Source organism: Sapajus apella, unplaced genomic scaffold, assembly GCF_009761245.1.
Source record: "Sapajus apella isolate SASKATOON/1434 unplaced genomic scaffold, GSC_monkey_1.0 scaffold7, whole genome shotgun sequence".
Classification (NCBI taxonomy): domain Eukaryota; kingdom Metazoa; phylum Chordata; class Mammalia; order Primates; family Cebidae; genus Sapajus; species Sapajus apella.
This window is the reverse complement of record NW_022436947.1, coordinates 14,790,301-14,810,915: the sequence shown is the minus strand read 5'-3', so window position 1 is coordinate 14,810,915 and position 20,615 is coordinate 14,790,301. Positions and strand designations below refer to the sequence as shown.

At 35.3% G+C, this 20,615-nt stretch overlaps 1 protein-coding gene across 4 annotated transcripts in view; it reads right to left on the bottom strand.

Annotated features, from left to right (window-relative positions):
• Window positions 1-20,615, bottom strand: part of GRM8 (glutamate metabotropic receptor 8) — a 788,345-nt gene that overhangs the window by 94,322 nt on the left and 673,408 nt on the right. For all 4 annotated transcript variants that reach the window (XM_032276086.1, XM_032276088.1, XM_032276087.1 and 1 more), the window contains exon 9: window positions 1,210-2,145. In XM_032276086.1, coding sequence (XP_032131977.1) covers window positions 1,210-2,145 — 936 coding nt within the window. The remainder of the gene's footprint in view (window positions 1-1,209; window positions 2,146-20,615) is intronic.

Below are 20,615 nucleotides of genomic sequence, written 5' to 3'. Positions count from 1 at the left end.
GTTTGCTGAAGTACATTATTTGTCCAAAAATAGTTGAAGGCCACATTGACTGAGGAAGGGATGAATACTCATACTAATGAGCTTTCTGTCCCTTTCTTGTGGAAATTTTCTCTGAATTTGCTGGGACATTCTGCTGGGTCATGCAGAACCTCCTTGGAATGTTACAGCCTGGGAAATGTAATTACCCCAGGAGGTTTGATTTTTCTCACAACTTCTGGTGGCAGAGGATGGAATAATCAAGTCCTCACTCTGAAAGAAGAGCCCTCTCACATGCCCATCAGAGTGGAAGGGCTATTATTACAGAAAGAGAGCATTTTCCTCTGTTTTTCAAGCTGGTTTATCTCCATCCCACTACTCAAACCTTGGAATTTAGAGTTCACCTTAGTTCTCTGCTTTTCTGTACACAGAACTACAACATTCAGCTCAGCAAACACTCCCTTCACATACAGATTTTCTTTACCAGCAGTATTTTATGTGGAAAACATTAATGGGAGATTAGTGACAAAAAATTACTTCGGGGGAGTCCATTGATCTTTGCCTTCTAAAATTTGTAAACTGCTTTATATAATCATCCATTGCTGCCCTCTTTACCTTCACCATCAACTTCCACATATGAAAAAGTAACAAGAATGGGGACTGAGAAGAAATAGTAAGATGGTTCAGACTGAATGAAGCCATTTCAGTTTTTGTGTGTATGTGTATGAGGATTTCATCATAAACTCTGCTTCCATGACTAAAATCATCATAATTACCAAGCAATGGCTTTTTCCCAGAGTTATATTAGAACAGAAAGGAAGGCATTTGTCATGCAGTGGCATATCTCGGGGACAGCTCACCCTCGTGAACCATGTCTGCCCTTTCTTCCTCCCTCTTTTAATTAACATTTGGAAAAGAATAGTGATGCTAGCAGATTGCAGAGCTGGGAAGAGAGACTCAGAAAGTGATGTGAGCTCTGCCCATCTTCAACCTTGCCAAAGAGGACACATTAAAGTGTTTTCCATGGAAAATCAGCCTTTGTCAACACAAATTCAAAGCAATATGACCTTGAGATATATATATATATATATATATATATTTTTTCTAGGTAAGAATAGCACAGACTGAAGCACCTGGAGAGAATATGTGAAAAAAAAAAAAAAAAAAAAAGAGGAAAAGCATCCTGATGTTAAATCCAGGAAAAAGTTGTCAAGAGCACTTCCTGCCACTTACCTTTTCTGCTGACTGGGCTGTACCAAAAAAGATGGGAATGAAAGCTAACCAAATGATGCAGGTGGTATACATGGTAAATCCAATAGGTTTGGCTTCATTGAAAGTCTCTGGGACACCTCTGGTTTTAATGGCATAAACAGTACAAGTGACCATCAAGAGGATACTGTATCCAAGTGAACAAATGAGTGAGAGATCAGAAATGTCACACTTGAGCACTCCCCTGGCCTTCTCTGGATCTAGTGTCCGCTGCTCTCCATAGTCAATTATGATGTGGGGGGGATCCACAACAAACCAGACAAACACTCCAAGAAGCTGGACAGAGATGAGGCTGAAGGTGATCACCAGCTGGGATGCAGGACTAATAAACTTGGGCGCTGTGACAGATTTCTTCCCCTGCTCAAATATTCGGTGGATACGGTTTGTTTTGGTCAGAAGGGCTGCATAGCTGAAACACATGCCAAGTCCTAGGAAGATCCGTCGGAAGGAGCAGATAATTGTATCTGGTGCTGCAATCATTAAAAAGGTGATTGAATAACAGAGAAAAATCCCTGTCAGGAGCACGTAACTGAGTTCACGTCCTGAAGCCCTCACAATAGGTGTGTCATTATAGCGGACAAAGGTCACAATCACAAAGGTGGTGGCGATGATTCCCAATATTGCAACGAACACAGGCACCACAGCCCAGGGAGAATGCCACTCCAATTTGATGATGGGGATAAGCTGGCAGCCTGTGCGGTTGATGTTTGGTCTCTGATCCAGAGGGCAAAGTTCACAGGAGAGTTCATCCACCTGGTAGTTGTAACCTTCGCAGCGTTCACAGTGCCAGCAGCAAGGGACCCCTTTCACCGTTTTCTTCCTCTCTCCCGGCTTACATGGCAGGCTGCAGACAGACGCTGGGTGGGTGTGTTCTCTGTTAGCCCACTGCATGTCTTCCACCTGTGGGTATAAAAAATTAATGAGCCTTCCATTTTTCCCCCATTTATAATATCCTAATCCTAGCCATGGGTTTGTAATAAATCACAGAATGCTGACAGTACAAATACAGTTTACCATAATAAGTGCCTAGTTTTTTCCCCTGATATTGACTTTATGAAAGTGTTAAGTGATTGGATCCAATATATCATTCACATCATCAACTTGATGAGTGTCATTAGTTTCCATTTGCCTCCTCCATGCTGACCAATGTGATATCTGGAGAAAGATTTATTGGTCTAAACAGTTTTAAAACTAAAAAAATACATATAAAAAATAATAAGAAGCCCCGTGGAAAGATGTTTTAGAGTTAGTCAAAAATATAAACGCCAGAATCCCTGAAACACTGGGTTAGGATATAAACATATATAAAAGATGATCCATGTCTTTTTCTCATACTTAAGGAAATTCAAATCACACTGTTATCAATTTCAAAAGGAAACGGTAACATGAGTTACATTAATCTCTGAGTTTCCTCATGTGATCATGAAGATAACTACATCAATGTGTTTTGCCCCTATTTAGGCTTGAAATATACTTTTTTCTTCTTTCTTCCATTTCCAGGTTCTGCAAAACATCATGCTGAATGAGATAACCTGATGGTAATGGTTTTCATTGAATGAAAGTAGTCCTATGGTGATTTAAAGCAGGGAAATTAGTGCAAATGAGACTTTCCCTCCTTTGCTTAGTTTCTGCCTCAGGGCCTTAAAATCCCACCTTATGCTTTCAGGTTAAATCATAGAATACTTCTATTGAAATACAAGCAGTTCTTGAAAGAGATAGTGCCAATCATTGATCTTTTACCTCAAATTTGTTTTTCTTATTAGACATATAGTAATTTTAGCAGAATGCTAATAGGATAAAACTGAAAATTGTGGATGACAGGAGACTACTTACTATGAAAAGCAGCTACTTTATAAAAGGTAAGCTCTATGAAATGAGTAATTTTTTCACTGGTGTGAAGTGACTGGCATACAAGTTGCCCTTAATACATATTTGTTGACTTCATGAGGGAGTAAGGATGGGAAAGGCACCACAGCAGAGCCCTGAGGAATAAGGAGACAGCTTGGAAGTTCTGGGATTTGGAAATAGAGGGTGCTCAAAGAGGCACAGAAAAGGGAGATGAAGGGCTGTTTCAGAAAAAAGAACAACTTATTTTCATAAGTCCATCTTTACTAATAATCCAAAAGCATTCCTATACTCTGTGGTACTCAGCCTCCATCATGGCCCCCAATAACCTCACCTCCAAAAATTCATTTACTCTGTGGTCCCCTCCCACTTCGAATAGGGATAGTCTGTATAAACAATAGCATATTCCAGAAATGATGGTATGTATCTTCTGAGGCCAGGTCATAAAAGGCATTTTGGTTTCAGCCTTGCCCTCTGCTGGATAATTCACTCCAGTGGAAGCACTCCAGTGTCACTGATACAAGACAGAGGAGCCCCAAAGTGGGACTGAGCCTGCAAGAAGTCCTGGCTTCATCCAGGGAAGAATTCAAGGGTGAACTGATGGCTAGAAGAAAACTTTACTGAAGCAGCAGTGTTGCAGTTCTAGGCAGTGTTATAGCTCCATGACTTTTCTTGCAGAGCAGAGTTAACTTACAGGCAGACAGCAGCCGCTCAAGGCAGTTCTGCAATCATGTTCAAATCTACTTTCAGTTGCATACAGAGTAAGGGGTGGATAATAAAAAAATTTCTAGGAAAAGAGCAATAACTACTGGGTTGCAGATCATTGCCATGGAAAGAGGCTGTTAACGGCCATGGCAATGGTCTTATGGGAAGCTGCTTCTCTCCTGTCCATGTTTTAGCTAGTCCTCAGTTTGGTCCACTGTCCAAGTCCCACCTCCAGAGCCAGGCCCCTGCTACCTCATCTTGAAAACTCTCAGCAGCTCTGTGGAAAGGATAGAGGCCTCCTGCCCATAGCAAGCACCACTTCCCACGCATGTGAAGGAGCCACCCAGAAAGTCACCGTCTCCAGTCAGTTCTTCAGATGACATCTAAATGACATCTTGAATACCACTTCATGAGAGACCCTGAGCCAGGAAAACCCAGCTAACCTGTTCCTGAATTTCTAATCTACAGAAATTTTGTGAGATGATGTTTATTATTTTAAACTGCTAAATTTTAGTTATTTGTTCTGCAACAATGGAAAATGAATGCAGCTCAAATTAAACTTAGCTACTTGGTGGCAACCTTCATTTTAATAACAGTGTAGTCATCTATTGAGAAGGCACACCCAGTGACACCTACTGTATACTTCCTAAACAGCCCAAAGTGTGTAGCTTTAGCAATATTCCTCATCATTCTTATGGTGGCTTACTCTTTGGCAATCAGGTGACTGAAATTGTTCTCATGAATGATTACTTAAGAGTGCCTTCCTTTCTTAAATCTGGGGTGAATGGTTGAGGCCAGAGACTGTAGTCCCCAACGTCAAGGCTCTTAGAGGGCTGTCTAATCTCAAGGCAGAGTAGAGACTTTGTGTGTCTTTAATTTCAGACATCCTCCCTTGAGGATGTAGATGCTACTTCATCTGTCATATGTCAAAAGGGCATTCAAGACTATTAGATCTATCCTGTCAGCTCACCACAAAGGAAATGTAATCTATTATAACCCTCTAGTTTCTTATTAGGTTTTAATGACTCTAAAAGATTTTATTTACTTACAGGATTGCAGGAAGAAAGAAATAAGGGTAAATTGGAAGCACACAGTGATTTCTTTCAAAAATACTGAGAAAGAAATGAAATGCTCCACTGTGTGCTTCAGGTATTAACTTTATACTTTAATGTACTCTTATAAGAAAATACATTTTTGAAGGTTATATTTAAAAGTTAATTATTATAGAAAGAAAATTTCATTTTTGTTGGGAACTTCTATAGATTTACAAGTTCCTGCTCAAAAAAAAAAAAAACAGCAAAAAAATATTGGAAACATTATACTTCAAGAAACCTTAAAGGTCAGTTTCTCTAACTACGTGTCAGAACCTTTAATTCTCAAAATGCTTTATTTCTCAGAAGAACATAAGACATGTTAAAAAAGAAATATACCTATACGAGGTAAGTCTTATTACATAGGATAAGTATTTATCATTATAAGCTAAATGTGAAATTTTCCTTGATAATTTTTTAATGTTTTGAACCAGCAGAAAAATGTTTTTCATAAATGAAAAATAAAGTTAAAGAATATGAAACATACTACAATTTTTAACAGCTGTTAATTTTCTTTTAGTAAAAGAAAGTAAAACTAAGCAAAACGTGAAATTTTTATTATAAAGGAGATTGTAATGTTATACTTTGTAGATTATAACATTTTAGTAAATATGTTAAATATTCATCCTAAAAATACATGACTTCATTTTTATCAAGGAATCTATTTATGTTAAACTATACTTTGAGTTGATATCATAGCTAAAGTCTGAAAACCAACTAGTATCCACTTCAAGAAAGGACAAATAACAAATGCTTGAATAAGGATCTTACAAATGCAGTAATATTTGAGACTAATAACTTATTTTACATAGTTACTAAATGATGATTAAAGCTAACACTATTTGAAAGTAAATTAAAACTGCCTAATTTCCACAACAGTTACAAAGCATAAACAAAAATCATTCAACCCTTTTGTATTGCTATACTAACAAATTATACCATCTTTCATTATAAGTATAAAGAGATGCCTTAACCATGTATTATTAAAATTTGCTTTCCTCACCTTTGGTATTATTCTCTTATTAAGACGTTTTCAGTCTAAAATACATTGTATAACAAATGGATGACAGTAATATAGATAGATCTTCCAGGGGCAAAACAATAGCCTGTTCTTATCTTGACAATGTTTACCAATAGTGATTGATTCAATAGGTTTCAATTCAGTGCGTTTCAGAAAATGTAAGTCATCAGCTGGTTTCTGCTGTCAAATCCTGTTATTATTGCAGACAAGTACACAAATAATCATGAAACCAATGTTTCTGGGTGAGTGTGCTTGCATTTTAAAATTTATTATCTTTCAGAACAGTCAACTAAGAGTACTGTTTTATAAACTCTCTAAAAAGAATATAATTTTTATGGAATAATTTTCTTCTGTGTAGTTTTAATAACTCCTGAAGCAAGGATTACAAGAATGTTGAACAATTAAAAGCCCCATTGTAATTAATAATTTTCAGTATTCACTACAAAACTCCCAGCCAATCTAACATCTCTAATACAATGCTTTTCTGAGATATCAAGTGGTATCTTTGTTAATACAGGATGTGGGAAAATTAATTTAAATACCATGTTTACAGATAACTTATATTTAGTCATACCATTCTTAACATGTTTCTTCTTGCTCTATATGTAAGCATAGTATTAATAATTATTTTGTTGACTAGGTTGACACCCTGATGTCCATCCAAAACTCAACATATTTGACTTATGTAATGGAAGATTCCATGAGTAAATACTTCCAGTGACACTAATGATTATTTTTAAACCATTACTCATTACATTTTATATAGTCAATAGGCTTTATAAATGCATAAAATCTGCATGGTTACTTAAAATTTCAAAATTTAGTATGATATTTTGCATATCACATGATTCACACATGAATGAGTACACGTTACACAGTTAATTTGATAAGAGAACACAAAATTATATAATTATATGTATTTATATATATGTGTGTATATATATCTTCCTTAATATTTTGCATTTCCTTTGGTTCACGTACAGCTTTAAGTGATCACAAAGAAAACAATGCTTTTTTCTTCTTCAAAGTGGCCCATGTCCTTTGAAAATCTAAAACATTGAGATGATCCCCAGATTGAAATCCTGTTTTTGTGATGTTCCAGATATATATATATATATATAACCTTTAAAAGGGCAAAAACTTCTTCTATTTTAAAGACAATTTAATGTGAAATTAAGAAGAAAAATTCATTGACACTAACATTAAAAATAAAATACTTACGGATAAACTTAGCAAAAGAATCACATGACTTATCCAAGAAAAACTACAAAATGCCATTGAAAAAAGTGAGAAAAATATATAAATAAGTGAAAAGAAATTCTTTGTTTATGAATCAGATGATTTACTATTGCTAAGATAGCAATATTGCCCACATTGATTTGCATACATATTCAACCCAATCTCAATCAAAATCTCAGCTGGCCCCTTCACAGAAATTGACAATCTGATCCTAAAATTTATATGGAAATATAAGGGACCCAGAATATCCAAAATTTTGAAAGCAAAGAACTAAGATGGAGTATTCACATTTCCTGATTTTAAAACCTCCTACAAAGAATGTCATGTCAAGATAACAGTACAGGCATAATAATAAACAAATTGGTGGCATAGACAAGAGAGTACAGAAATAAATCCTTACCTGTACGGTCAATTAGTTTTTGACAAAGATAAAAAGAAAATACAATAAAGAAAGAATTTTTCTTTCAAAAAGTGATGCCAAAATCACTGGATATCCACATGCAAAGTAATGAATTTAGACACCTACCTCATACTGTATACAAAAATTAACTTAAAATGGATCCAAGACATAATGTTAACAGCTAAAACTTTAAAATTCTCAGAAGAAAAGAGGAGTAAATCTTTGTGACCTTGTGTTAGGCAGTATTTTTTTTTAGCTATGACACCAAAAACAGAAGCAACAACAAAAAATATAATTGTACTTCATCTATGTTTAATACTTTGTGGTTCAATAGACACCATCAAGCTTGTTAAAAGACAACCCACAGGATGGGCAAAAATATTTTCAACTCATCTTTAACAAGGGACTTGTATCCGGAATACATGTCTTAAAGCTGTAAAAATTCAACAGTAAAAAGACCAATAATCCAACTACAAATGAGCTAATAAATTGAATACACATTTCTCCAAAGAAGATACACAAATGACCAATGGTAAATGAAAATATACCTAACATTATTAGCTATCAGGGAAATCCAAATCAAAAGCAGGGCACCCACTACGACAATCATGATAAAAAATAAAGACAATAGCAAGTGTGGATGAAGATGTGGTTGAAGAAATTTGGAATTCTTTGCATTCCTGTGGCAATGTAAAATGATACAGTAGCTTTGGAAAATTTGACAATTCCTTAGAAAGCTAAACATGGGGTTTCCATATGACCTAGTAATTCCACTTCTAGGTATACATCCAAGATAATTAAAAACATATGTTCCCACAAAAATGTGTGTATAAATGTGCATACAGCATTATTCTTAATACCCCCCAAACCAGAAATAACCCAAATATACATGAACTGATGAATGGATAAACAAATGTGGTATATCCACATTACTTAGCAATAAAAAGAAATAGAGTATTGATACCTACTACAAAATGTTTGGACCTTGAAAACATTACAATAAGAAATGTAAGAAGTTAATCACAAAATACTACATATTGCATCATGTCATTTTATGTATAATATCCAGAATAGGCAAATCCATTGACTTCCAGGAGCTAGGGAAGAAGAAAATAGAGAATGATCACTAAAGGGTATGGGATTTCTTGGATGATGATAAAAATGGTCTAAACTTGGATATTGGTGATGGACGTACAACGCTGTGAATATACAAAGAGCCACTGAATTGCATACGTTGAAAGAGAGAACTTTTGGCAAGTAAGTTATCTCAATGAAGCTGTTATTTTTAAAATGTGGAGACTATTTAAGTTGATGTTTTCAAGTGGTTTTAACACTCAGCCCTCTAGCACTGTACAAAAACATACTGCATGCCCATTTTGTTCAAGGCACAAAGTTCAATGTGAGAAATCAACATGACCAAGATATGGTTCTTGCTCTCCCGATACAATGCAGATGGTGAGAGAGAAAAACAAAGGCCAATCATAGCTCACAGAGAGGCTCCCTTACAGAGGGATGAGGAAATGGAACTGATAGAGAAGCACACAGCAGGACCAGGAAGCCCCAGGCTCACGGATGTGCAGACTGCAGTCTGGAGGGTATACAGGAGATAAGGCACAGAAGAGGATCTCAACAGCATATCAGGCAAAAAGCAAAATTACTAAGATATAGTCTCAAGAAGCCTTGACAAACTGGAAAAACTAAAGCTATTAAGAATACCAGGAGGGTAATAAAAGCAATGGATGGAGTAGCAAGAAACAGGCCAGGAAAGAGGGTACATTCGAGAACATGAAGAGCCTTGTGAGCCATTGAGAGGGATTTGGATGTCATCCTGAAGATAGTGGGGATCTTCCATAGGGATATAGCCAGGACAGAGATGATGAGTCACGTTTTAGAATCTCTGGAGAGTAGGGTAGAAAGAAGACTGGAAGAGTCCAAGACTAGCGAGAAGTCATTCACACTGAAGCTGTTGCAGAATTCCAGATGAAAGATGATGACAGGAATCTAAGTAATCACAGTGGCCATGGGAAAAAAATGTGAGGATTCTGTCAGCTTCTTCTTCAAGGACTTCAAGTTGCTTTTTCTAATTCTTTAAATTTGATAGATACAGATTTTCAGGCACAAGGGTACATACAAGAAAGATCTTCCTAGAACTAAGAGCTACTTGAAATCATAGCATTCTAATCACTAAATATGTCACTATGCTAAGGAATTCTGTTATGGGTTGAATGGTATACCTCCCAAAAATCATATGTTGAAGTCTTATCCCTCAATATAACAGAATGTGACTGTATTTGGAGACAGAATTATTAAAGAGTTAAAGTAAAATAAGATTACTAGGGTGGGACATTAGCTAATATGACCGATGTTTTTATAAGAAGATAGAATTAGGACATAGGCATGAACAGAGGGAATGCCATGCAATGGTACAAAGAGAAAACCATCTATAAGTCAAGGAGAGAGGCCTTAGAAAAAAACTACTATGACAACATCTTAGACTTCTGGCCCCCAGAAATGTGAGACGATAATTTCTGTTATTTAAGCCACCCAGTCTGTGGTACTTTGTTATGGAGACACTAGAAAATGAATATAGACTCTAAAGGGTCTGCATTCATATTAATAAAATACAGTCAAAAGATAGCTCATTTGTCAGATAATAAATGTGGCTTTGTACTAGAGGCTGTGCATACAGAAAGGAATAAGATAGTTGCTTCTTTCATAAAGTCACAGTCCATGGGACAGGAAGTCAATTAATCATTAATGATTATAAAATTTGCAAGTGATGTTAAAGAGTCATGCAAAGGATGTTAGGGGAATATAGAGCTGGGGCACTTCAGCATCAGCAAAGGGGTAAAAAGTTTCTCAGGGCAGGTGAGACTGCTATGAAAGACAAAATGGAGCTGAAGAAGGCAAAAAAATGCATGTCAGGTTGGATGAATCCTATAAGCAAACACACGTTGTAGTCACCGTAAGCAATATGGTATGATTAAAATATGGTTTGTATGAATACAAGACAGACAGTGGCTATATAATGAAGGGCTTTGTAAGCAGCCTCAAGTTTCCAGACTTTATTCTTTAAAGCTGTGGTATGCAATTGAAGGATATTTAAGCAAATATATGAAATGATACTATCATTATTATTATTATTTTGAGATGGAGTCTTACTCTGTCGCCTGGCTGAAGTGCATTGGTGCCATCTTGGCTCACTGCAATTTCTGCCTCCCAGGTTCAAGCAATTCTCCTGCCTCAGCCTCTCAAGTAGGTGGGACTACAGGCACACACCACCACACCCAGCTAATTTTTGTATTTTTGGTAGAGACAGGGTTTCACCATGTTAGCCAGGATGGTCTCTATCTCTTGACCTCATAATTCACCCACCTCACCCTCCCAATGTGCTTAGATAACAGGTGGGAGCCACCAAGCCTGGCTGATACTATTATGTTTTAATTTTAGAGAGATCACTATGGTGACATACCAGGGGGAGGATGACAGAGAAATAATAATATGAATTAGAGAACTATTGCCATAATGTCAGGCAAAACAAGAGCTTGCAAATTATGTCTAAGTGGTGGTGATGAAGAAGATAGATTTGGGATATTGTAAAATATCCTATAGTAAATATCCTATAGTAAATCTATAGGATAGATTTGGGATATAGTAAAGACAACAGAGATCATGGTAGAGTAAGGGCAAAAGATGAATGAAAATATGGGATCTAGTTTTCTGATTTGACATTAATCTTTAGCTTTTCACTTCCTTCCACTGCATATATAAATCCAATCAACCAGCCTACATGGACATCCATGGCTGAGCTTGTCCCTGTCTAACTCCCAGGCAATAAGCGACCATTATTTATCAGTCCTCTTTAGTCCTTGTAGTGTTCTTCCATGGCACTTTTACAGTACATGATTACGTATTTGTTTGATTTTATTTTTATTTTAAAAAGTAGGTTTTAAATTTTAGGTTATATTCCTAAGAATCACTTAAAGGTTTACTTGAAATGCGTATTTCTTATTCTTAGAGATTACAACTCAATAGGTCTGAGAAGGAACCCTATGTTGGCATGTTCCAAAGAATCCTTCCTTCCTCTAGTGATTCTGACACATGCAAGTAATGAACTGTACTTTTCTAAGTCATTAATTAAAAGTTTATTTTCCTCAGGAGAGTAGAAGTCAGGTATGATTTTCCACAACTGCATTCCAGATCCTAACATCATGACTAAGACATAATAGGCATCAATAAATATTTTTTTTGAATGAAGAAAAACTAAAATAACATGTGAATAGGTAGTGATATCCTTCACTGTAAAGGTGTGTACAAGGGAATGACTACTTTTGAAAGGCCGATCATGACTTAGTTCATGGGCTTGTGAGTGAAGTTTGCCTAGAGGTAAAGATTTCAAAGGCACAGTTATATGCAAGGCAATTGAGGTCATGAATATTTATAAGAGAGCTCTCTACCACAGACATGATGAAAAGTATTAAGAGAAGGCACAAACAGAGCACTGGAAAGAGTCCACTTATGATGCACACTCAGGAAGACCAGTGGAAAACAATGTAAAAACATGGTCAGATGGTAACTAGGGAAGAATCTAGTCCACGGTCCCAGAGGCCAAACAAATAATTTCAGGAATGAGGAAGTAATTGGCAATGTACAAAGACAGTCAAATTTCATAAGCATAGGATTTGAAAATTTAGGGACCCTGGTTACCTCTGTGATAAAGCTTTTCTGTGAAGTCTTTTCTTGTCTACTTTGCCCCGACAGGTAGATGTGTTCATCTTCTGTTTTCAACAACTTCCAGGACGTATTTTTTTATTGTAACACTTTGGCATCGTATGGTGATTATCTGTTGATGTATTTATTCCCCCACCAGACTGACAGCACATTAATCTCAAGGACCAGATGTTTTTACACCCACCACCTATATTAAGACCTAGGACTTAGTAGGAGTTCCATGTTTGATAAATATATAACTTTATCAATAAATAGAACATGTGACAAACTTGTCTATGACTACAAATTTATCATTTCTCTCTATTTAGTGTTTTGAGTAGGCCTGGCTTTAGGCAGCAGGCAGATGGGAGTACTAAACTTACCATTTCCTAAATCTGTGTGGTCTCTAAATTATGTCATCCAGAGCTTCAGAGAAGCTAATTTTGAGGAGACTAAGTACCCTGATGCATACCTCACAAGGATGTTTGAAAGACCTAACAAATTAATATTGTGAAAGTATCTTATGAACAGACGGTGTAAAAGAAACTCGGCAGGTTTCTTTATTAGGGCTGAGAGGAGCACTGGAGAAAAGATACCCACTGTCTACCCATCATTAAATACAGCTGATCTATCCAAAAATTATGTCAGTAGTAAAAGGTCAAAAGCCACTGTCTCTGGGTTTCATCTGGATCTGCTATTCCTTGCTTTTATCTTCCAACAGTCTTGGCTTTTAATACTGGTTTCTTGTAATTATTACCTGAAGTGCCCTATCTTTCACTCCAGTTCTATGCAGAAAAAGCCAGGTAAAAGAGTACCTTCTCGCCTTAACTCTGAGTCTGCAGATGGTGGCATCTTGAGTGTGCATGTTGGCATGTGTATTGTGGAAGAGGTGGTTTAAGGGAAGAGTGCAAGAAGTCAGACTTGTAATATTTTGGGTAAATGGGATGTAGTAACTGTATTATAGAGCTTCACCCCAACACAGTGCATATATAAACATGCAGGGCATGTATGGTATTTGTTCAACAGTGCTGAAGTAGAATAATCTTTTCTTTTAATTTTTAACTTATGATAATTCTAATTTGTATATCGCAGAGTGAGAAGCCATTGCGTTATGTTTTTATTACTATGTTCATGATTATATTCTAGATGGACAAAGTTAAGAGTTTCAAATTTTCTTCAATAAAATATTTTCAGATAGGATTCCTTCACCTGAATGCTTACTATAAAAATAACTACTTTAACTATTTTAATGTCATATTTTTCTGAATAGTATTTAAAAGCATTATACAATTCATATTTTTAAACTTAAAAGCTAAATTTTAAGATATGACTTAAATGTTATACATAAATAATTACATTGAATCTATGTGGTCAGTACTTTATGATAATTAAATCTAATTAAATTGATCCTTCATTGCTAATAAGTACAAGTTGATAATATTAAAATCAGCTCAGAACTCACACTAATAGCAATTCTGCAAATTTTTAGAATATTTCATTTAATTATGTACATTTCTTTTTCTGTGTACTGATTTGATTCATGCATGCAGAAACTAAGATAATTCATTATAAATTATTCTGTGATATTCATTACAAATTATTCTATGATATTTTGAACAACATAGGAGATTTTTTTTGTTCAGTGAAAAACACTTTTCCATTTTGGTATTAGCCCATATGACTCAATGTGCATTTAATGCAATCCGTAGAAGGTTACAGAAACACATGCCTTCAGAATGTTAAAGACAGGCAAAGAGGTTTGGAATGAATATTTTCAGTGGCAAACAAAACCTAAAGATGGTAACAGTAATAATAATAACATTTATTGAGGACACACTATGTGTCAGACTGTTCTAATCACTTAACGTTTACTGCTTATAGCAACCCTGTGAGTTAAGTATTTTCCTCCTATTTTGTTTAAATAAATATGGAGCAGTAGTTGACATGCATCACATCACACAGCTATTAAATGATGTCTAACAGATTCGAGTCCAGGGTGAATGAAACACATTTTACTGCCTCTCCACAATGCTCCCAGGACAGTGCATGAGCCATGATAGACAGCTAAAATTTTTTGAAACCCAACTCTATTAGGATGATCCCATCCAGAAAAGGGAGCAGAGGAGACAGGAGACAGTGAAGTCAGCATAAAGTATTTAAAATAATGGTCGAAATGAAGTGAATATGGCCCTAGATAGGCAAGGCCTTAGACAGGAGCAGGGGATGAATGAGTCAGGCTGGGTGATCAGGTCACTGAGAATAGAAAAGAAAGGGTAAGTTCAAAACAGATTTACAAAGAAGCAGCAAAATAATTGGGTAGCAATTTCTTTAAAGGATTTGTTCTCATGGGATACCTTAGAATAAGGTAAATGTTTGTTTCACGTTTGAGAATGCTACCTCCCAGTGATTCCTTTTTCCTCATAATCATTACAGTAAAATACTCCAGCTAGGATTATTCTAGTCATTTCGTTTCATATGAAACATCGTAAACATTTTTGTATCAATTTAGTATGTCTTCTTCGAAGTAACCCTAAACGTTACTCTTCCTAAAAAGTAAAGCAGGGGGTCTCTTTGATGCAAAATACCTGACACAGTTGTATTGGGATACCATAGTGAAATTAGTTGTATCAAGTAAAAATCTAAATCCTGAGTTTTGAGTTTTCCAGTTCTTTTTTTCCTACCTGGGTCACGGAAGACTATTACCCTGTCTTAAACAGGTGACTTGAAAATTCATCTTTGGGAAATTTTAGATTTAGCAACATAAAAGATCAAAATATTAAAATATTAGGTGATTTTTCAGTGAAGCACTCTGTCAACATTCATCCAAGTGCAAAGAGTTTTAAATCAGCGTTTTAGTGCACCGTTACATATAAATGGAAGTCCAAAAATCATTGTGCCTTTGAAGAAATTTTCTGCCATGCAAAATCAACATTACACAAATAGGGAGAAAAGTAATTTGAGGGAATAGAATCTTTTTCCCCAATGCACGGAGAGGGAGGCATCTGAAGTTATCCATAATTTCAGAGATTTTTTTTAATAAATAGATGCATGAAATAGGAAGTTTCTATAAAAAAATTCAGAAAGCATGAAAGAACTAATCAATTAACTATAATTGTTATGTTTAATAATATATGATACATTGTCATTTATTCTTATTCAGAATAAATTATAATTCTAGATAATAATTATAATTCTGATTATAGTTTCAGAATGAAGACTCAATAGAGGAATCTGAAGGTAAAGTTCAGACAATCTCCAAGAAATTTAAGCAAAAAGACATAGAGGAATAAATTAGGCAAAAAATGTTAATTAAAGATAATTTCGGCATGCCCAGTATCTGTAAGAATTCATGGAAAAGCAAATAGGGAGTTGAAATTATTAAACAAAAATATAAACACTTTTTCAGAATGAAAGTATATAGAATTTTAGATTAAAAGATTCTACTGGCTGGGAGTGGCGGATCATGCCTGAAATCCCAGCACTTTGGGAGGATGAGGTAGGTGGATCATGAGGTAAAGAGATGGAGATCATCCTGGACAACAAGGTGAAACCCCGTCTCTACTAAAAATACAAAAATTAGCTGGGTTTGGTGGCGTGCGCCTGTAGTGCCAGCTACTCGGGAGGCTGAGGCAGGAGAATCGCATGAACCTGGGAGGTAGAAGTTGCAGTGAGCCGGGATCCACTACACTCCAGCCTGGTAACAGAGCAAGACTCAGTCTCAAAAAAAGGTTCTGCTGAAATTCCAGCACAACATATAAAAATATATAAACAATAGTTTACATCTTGGTGAGATGTCAGCACATGCCTGTAATCCCAGCTACTTGGGAGGCTGAGGCAGGAGAATTGTTTGAACCCAGGAGGCAGAGGCAAATCAAAACCACATTGAGATACCATCTTACGCTAGTTAGAATGGCGATTATTAAGAAGTCAGAAGACAACAGATGCTGGAGAAGATGTGGAGAAACAGGAATGTTTTTACACTGTTGGTGGGAGTATAAATTAGTTCAATCATTGTGGATGACAGTGTATCAATTCCTCAGGAATCTAGAACTAGAAATATCACTTGACCCAACAATTACATTACTGGGTATATAACCAAAGGATTATAAATCATTCTATTAAAAATACACAGGCACACATATGTTTATTGCAGCACTGTTCACAATAGCAAAGATTTGGAACCAACTCAAATGTCCATCAATGATAGACTGAATAAAGAAAACGTGGCACATATACACCATGGAATACTATGCAGCCATAAAAAGAATGAGTTCATGTCCTTTGCAGGAACACGGGGATAAAGCTAGAAACTATCAATCTCAGCAAACTAACACAAGAACATAAAACGAAACACTGCATGTTCTCAATCATAAGTGGGTGTTGAACAATGAGAACACATGGACACAGGGAGGGGAATATCACACACTGGGGCCTGTCTAGGGTGGGGGCTAGGGAGGGATAGCAGGGGGTGGGGTGATAGGGGAGAAATAGCATTAGGAGAAATACCTAATGTAGATGACAGGGTGACGGATGCAGCAAACCACCATGGCAAACCATCATGGCATGTGTATATCTGTGTAACAAACCTGCACGTTCTGCACATGTACCTCAGAACTTAAAGTATAATAATTTTTTAAAAAAAGGATAGTCTAGGTTTTATGCAGCTTTCTCATTACCTATTATTTCTAAATTATCCTAATTGCATTTTTTACCAAACTTTTTGAAAAGTTACTGTTTAATTTCTAAGTGGTTACGTTTTATGTTTATACTTTTATTTCTAGTTATTCTGCCACAATACAAATGCAGAATAAATAGAAGCATAATACTTTTTAGAAGAAACTCTTATGATCACATAATAATCTGACAAGATTTCTTTTATGTTTGAGGACTAGAGAGAAATTGTCAGATACACAGTCATTCATAAAATATAACATTTACAGACACTTTACTGGGAAAAATTACCTTAATATGTAATGCAATCTTCTAAAAATTAAAGCAAAGTTGAGAAATCCAATAAAGGAGCCATAATATAAAATAAATTACTGTGATTGCTGAAACATGAGAAATCTATAAAAACACAAGTAAAGTTAATTATAAAACAGGATTCGATTATCAAAAATAGTTATAAAGAATATACAATGTAAACAAAACATTATAGTAACAATAATCTAGATCCAAACACACAGATCTCAAATGAAAATATACTTGCATGTTCTTTTATTGGCAAAAAAAGCAAACAGCAAGAAAAAGAAAAGTGTTACAAGAATGACAAATTGAGAAGTTCCTGATTTCTGTGAAAAAATATTTTTAAAAATGAATCATAAAGAAATTCTTAATAGATTAAAAGTTTTTTTAAACCTAGTTTAGGCCATATTTTCTGATAACTTTATTGTAAAACCAGAAATAAATGAGATTTCCCTTAGAAATTAAATAATAACTCCAATAAGTCAGATCCAAAGTACAATCAGGACCAGTTAGAAATAAAAGATAATGAGAAAGCTGCATTAAAACTGTATTACATACAAATCTGTACTTAAAGAAAAAATTTGTATCATTCAGTGGTTTTATTATAAAATAGGAAATAATAAAAATCAATGAACTTAATATTAATTATAGAGGGTTGGCACAAATGATACATAAAACTAAAAGAAGTAGAGGGAAGAAATAATAATAAAAGACTTAGAAACATAATAATGGTGAATTTATTAAAAACAAAATCCAAGAACAGTTTCTATGGAATAGCCAATTAAAACTGCAGATAGCTGGCAAGTCTAATTGAGGGGACAAAGAGAAGAAAAAACTCAAATACCCAGCCTTGACTGTAAGATACAGATGTAATTATAGATACAAAAAAGGAAAATAATAGGAAAATACCATATTTATAAAATAATCATATAATATTGCTCTATTGCTTTTTAAATATCCCTGATCTCACATACCTTGAAAATACCAACTGTGACATAACTGTATTCTTTGACTGCTGCATTCTTTTTTCTTTCTTGACCACACCTTTCAAAATAACATTTTATGTCCTCTGTACGATCTTCCCCATGCAAAAGAGCTTTTACAATCTATTCATCTTAAATACTCATAAGGAAGGTATTGGCATTCAAATCCAATGATCTCTTCTCTATCTACCTCTTTTGAAGCCCTCCTTACTTGAGATCTGAGAATTATCCCTATTATTTCTCTCTTGCCATGAATGCAGGTACACTCTTCTTGTTGTCAGTTCCCCTATGACTGCCCATGGTTTTACCCTTAATGTGTTTTGACTTGTCTTTGTCAGAGGTCCCAACTATTCCCTGGCCTTAAACAACATTGTTGTACTTCAATCCTGATCTTGTTACTTATGAACTAGAACATTTCCAGTGGCCTGCTGACCAAGTGCTGTGAGACAGAACTAAAGTATGAGACATAAAGCTCATCATGTCTACAAATGGATTCATCATTTGGCCTATACATTTTCTTCTTGATTTCTCTAATTTTTTTAAACTCAGTTTTATGCTTTATATTGGCAACCATATGTAAACTTTTTTTATCCATCCATGGATTTTTTCCAGCTTTGCCGGAACCATTCATCATAATGCCATTCCTTGACTACCACAAAGGAAATGTAACTAGGCTTTCTTTCTCTTCTAATTCATCCTGCACATAGAAATCAGGGCCAGATAAAAATACTCTTGGCCAGGTGTGGTGGCTCATGCCTGTAATCCCAGCACTCTGGGAGGTGAGCAGATCATGAGGTCAGGAGATTGAGACCATCCTGGCTAACACAGTGAAATCCCATCTCTACTAAAAATATAAAAATTAGCCAGGCATGGTGGTGGGTGCCTGTAGTCCCAGCTACGAGGCAGGAGAATCACTTGACCCTGGAGGCAGAGGTTGCAGTGAGCCGAGTTGCACCACTGCACTCCAGCCTGAGCGACAGAGTGAGACTGGATCTCAAAAAAAACCAAAAAACAAAAAACAAACAAAAAAAAACATACTCTTAACATTCTCTTTGTTTATTTGTTTACTTCTCTGATGAAAATTTACAACTTCTCACAGGTTACAAAGAAAAATAAACATTAGTAGCCTGACTTTATGCTCTCAAACACTCTACCCCAACTTACCTTTTGAGCCTCACACAAAATGCCCATACGAAAATTACATGCTTCACTCAATTTCTGTATTCATCTTCTCTTACATATGTCCCTATTTACTCCTGTTTAGCCTCTGCTATGAAGACCATTCTTCCATTTCTAGTTATCAAAACACTACTATTTCTTCAAGAATCATTTCAAATGCCTCTTCCATTAATTTGCCCCTGATCACTTGAATTATAAGTGGTCCATCCCTCCTCTACATCATGCAATTTTGTTTGCATCATTTGTATGGCAATTTCATTAAGCTCCTATATTATAATGAACTCCTCTATTAGTTTTAAATCTCCTTGAAGTCAGGGACAGTGCCTAATATGTACTTTAAATATGCCTTATACTTGGCTCCATATTATATTACTTAAGCTAGCATTGCACAAAAAAGGTGCTAATAATATTTTTAATGTACAATCTAACTCTCAATTTAGTAAGTATTAGGAAATAATAGCATAAACAAAATAAAGCAAATATGCACTATCATTCTTTGGGCACTTTTGAGAATAATGCAATACAAACGAGTACTCCAAAATCCATTTCTATATACTTTCTCTTCATTATACAAACTTTCCAGGATTGAATATCCAGTTAATCTCACTCTGAAATATAAAATAGAATGTATCATGGCAAAATTCCTGAGTACTTACTATGTGTTATTTGTTGGCCAAAGCATTTTAGCTAATTACATTTATTTAAAATGGTTATACATTTTATTAGTTTGGTATATCTTTAAATAGGAAAATGTATCTTTTGTCATTACATATTTCCAGTTTCCAATAATAAAATTTTTCCACATAACTTGAAAGCCATATTGACATGGCATTTAAAAAATTTTCATCTTTAAATAAACACTGGGTTTTGAAATCAGATCAGGATTTAAGTTTCTTATTTATAACTTACTAAGTATATTTCCCTGAGCCCCAGTTTCCCCATCTGAGAAAATAGATCAGTAAAACCTTACTTGAAATGATTTTTTAGTATTGAATGGGTGAATCTATAAAAATAACCTAGAACAGGGTAGGCATAATAGTCATAGTTAGCAATAGTTAATATCATTATCAACAACTACCACCAACCCCTCCTCCTCTTTACTCACCTACTTATTCTATTCTTCTTCCTAAAATAAATGTGATGTATCTCCTATTTTCTGCTTAAATTGGATAGAGATTCTATTTTCTACTTCCTATTTTAACATCACTGTAATAAATGACAGATAAATTATT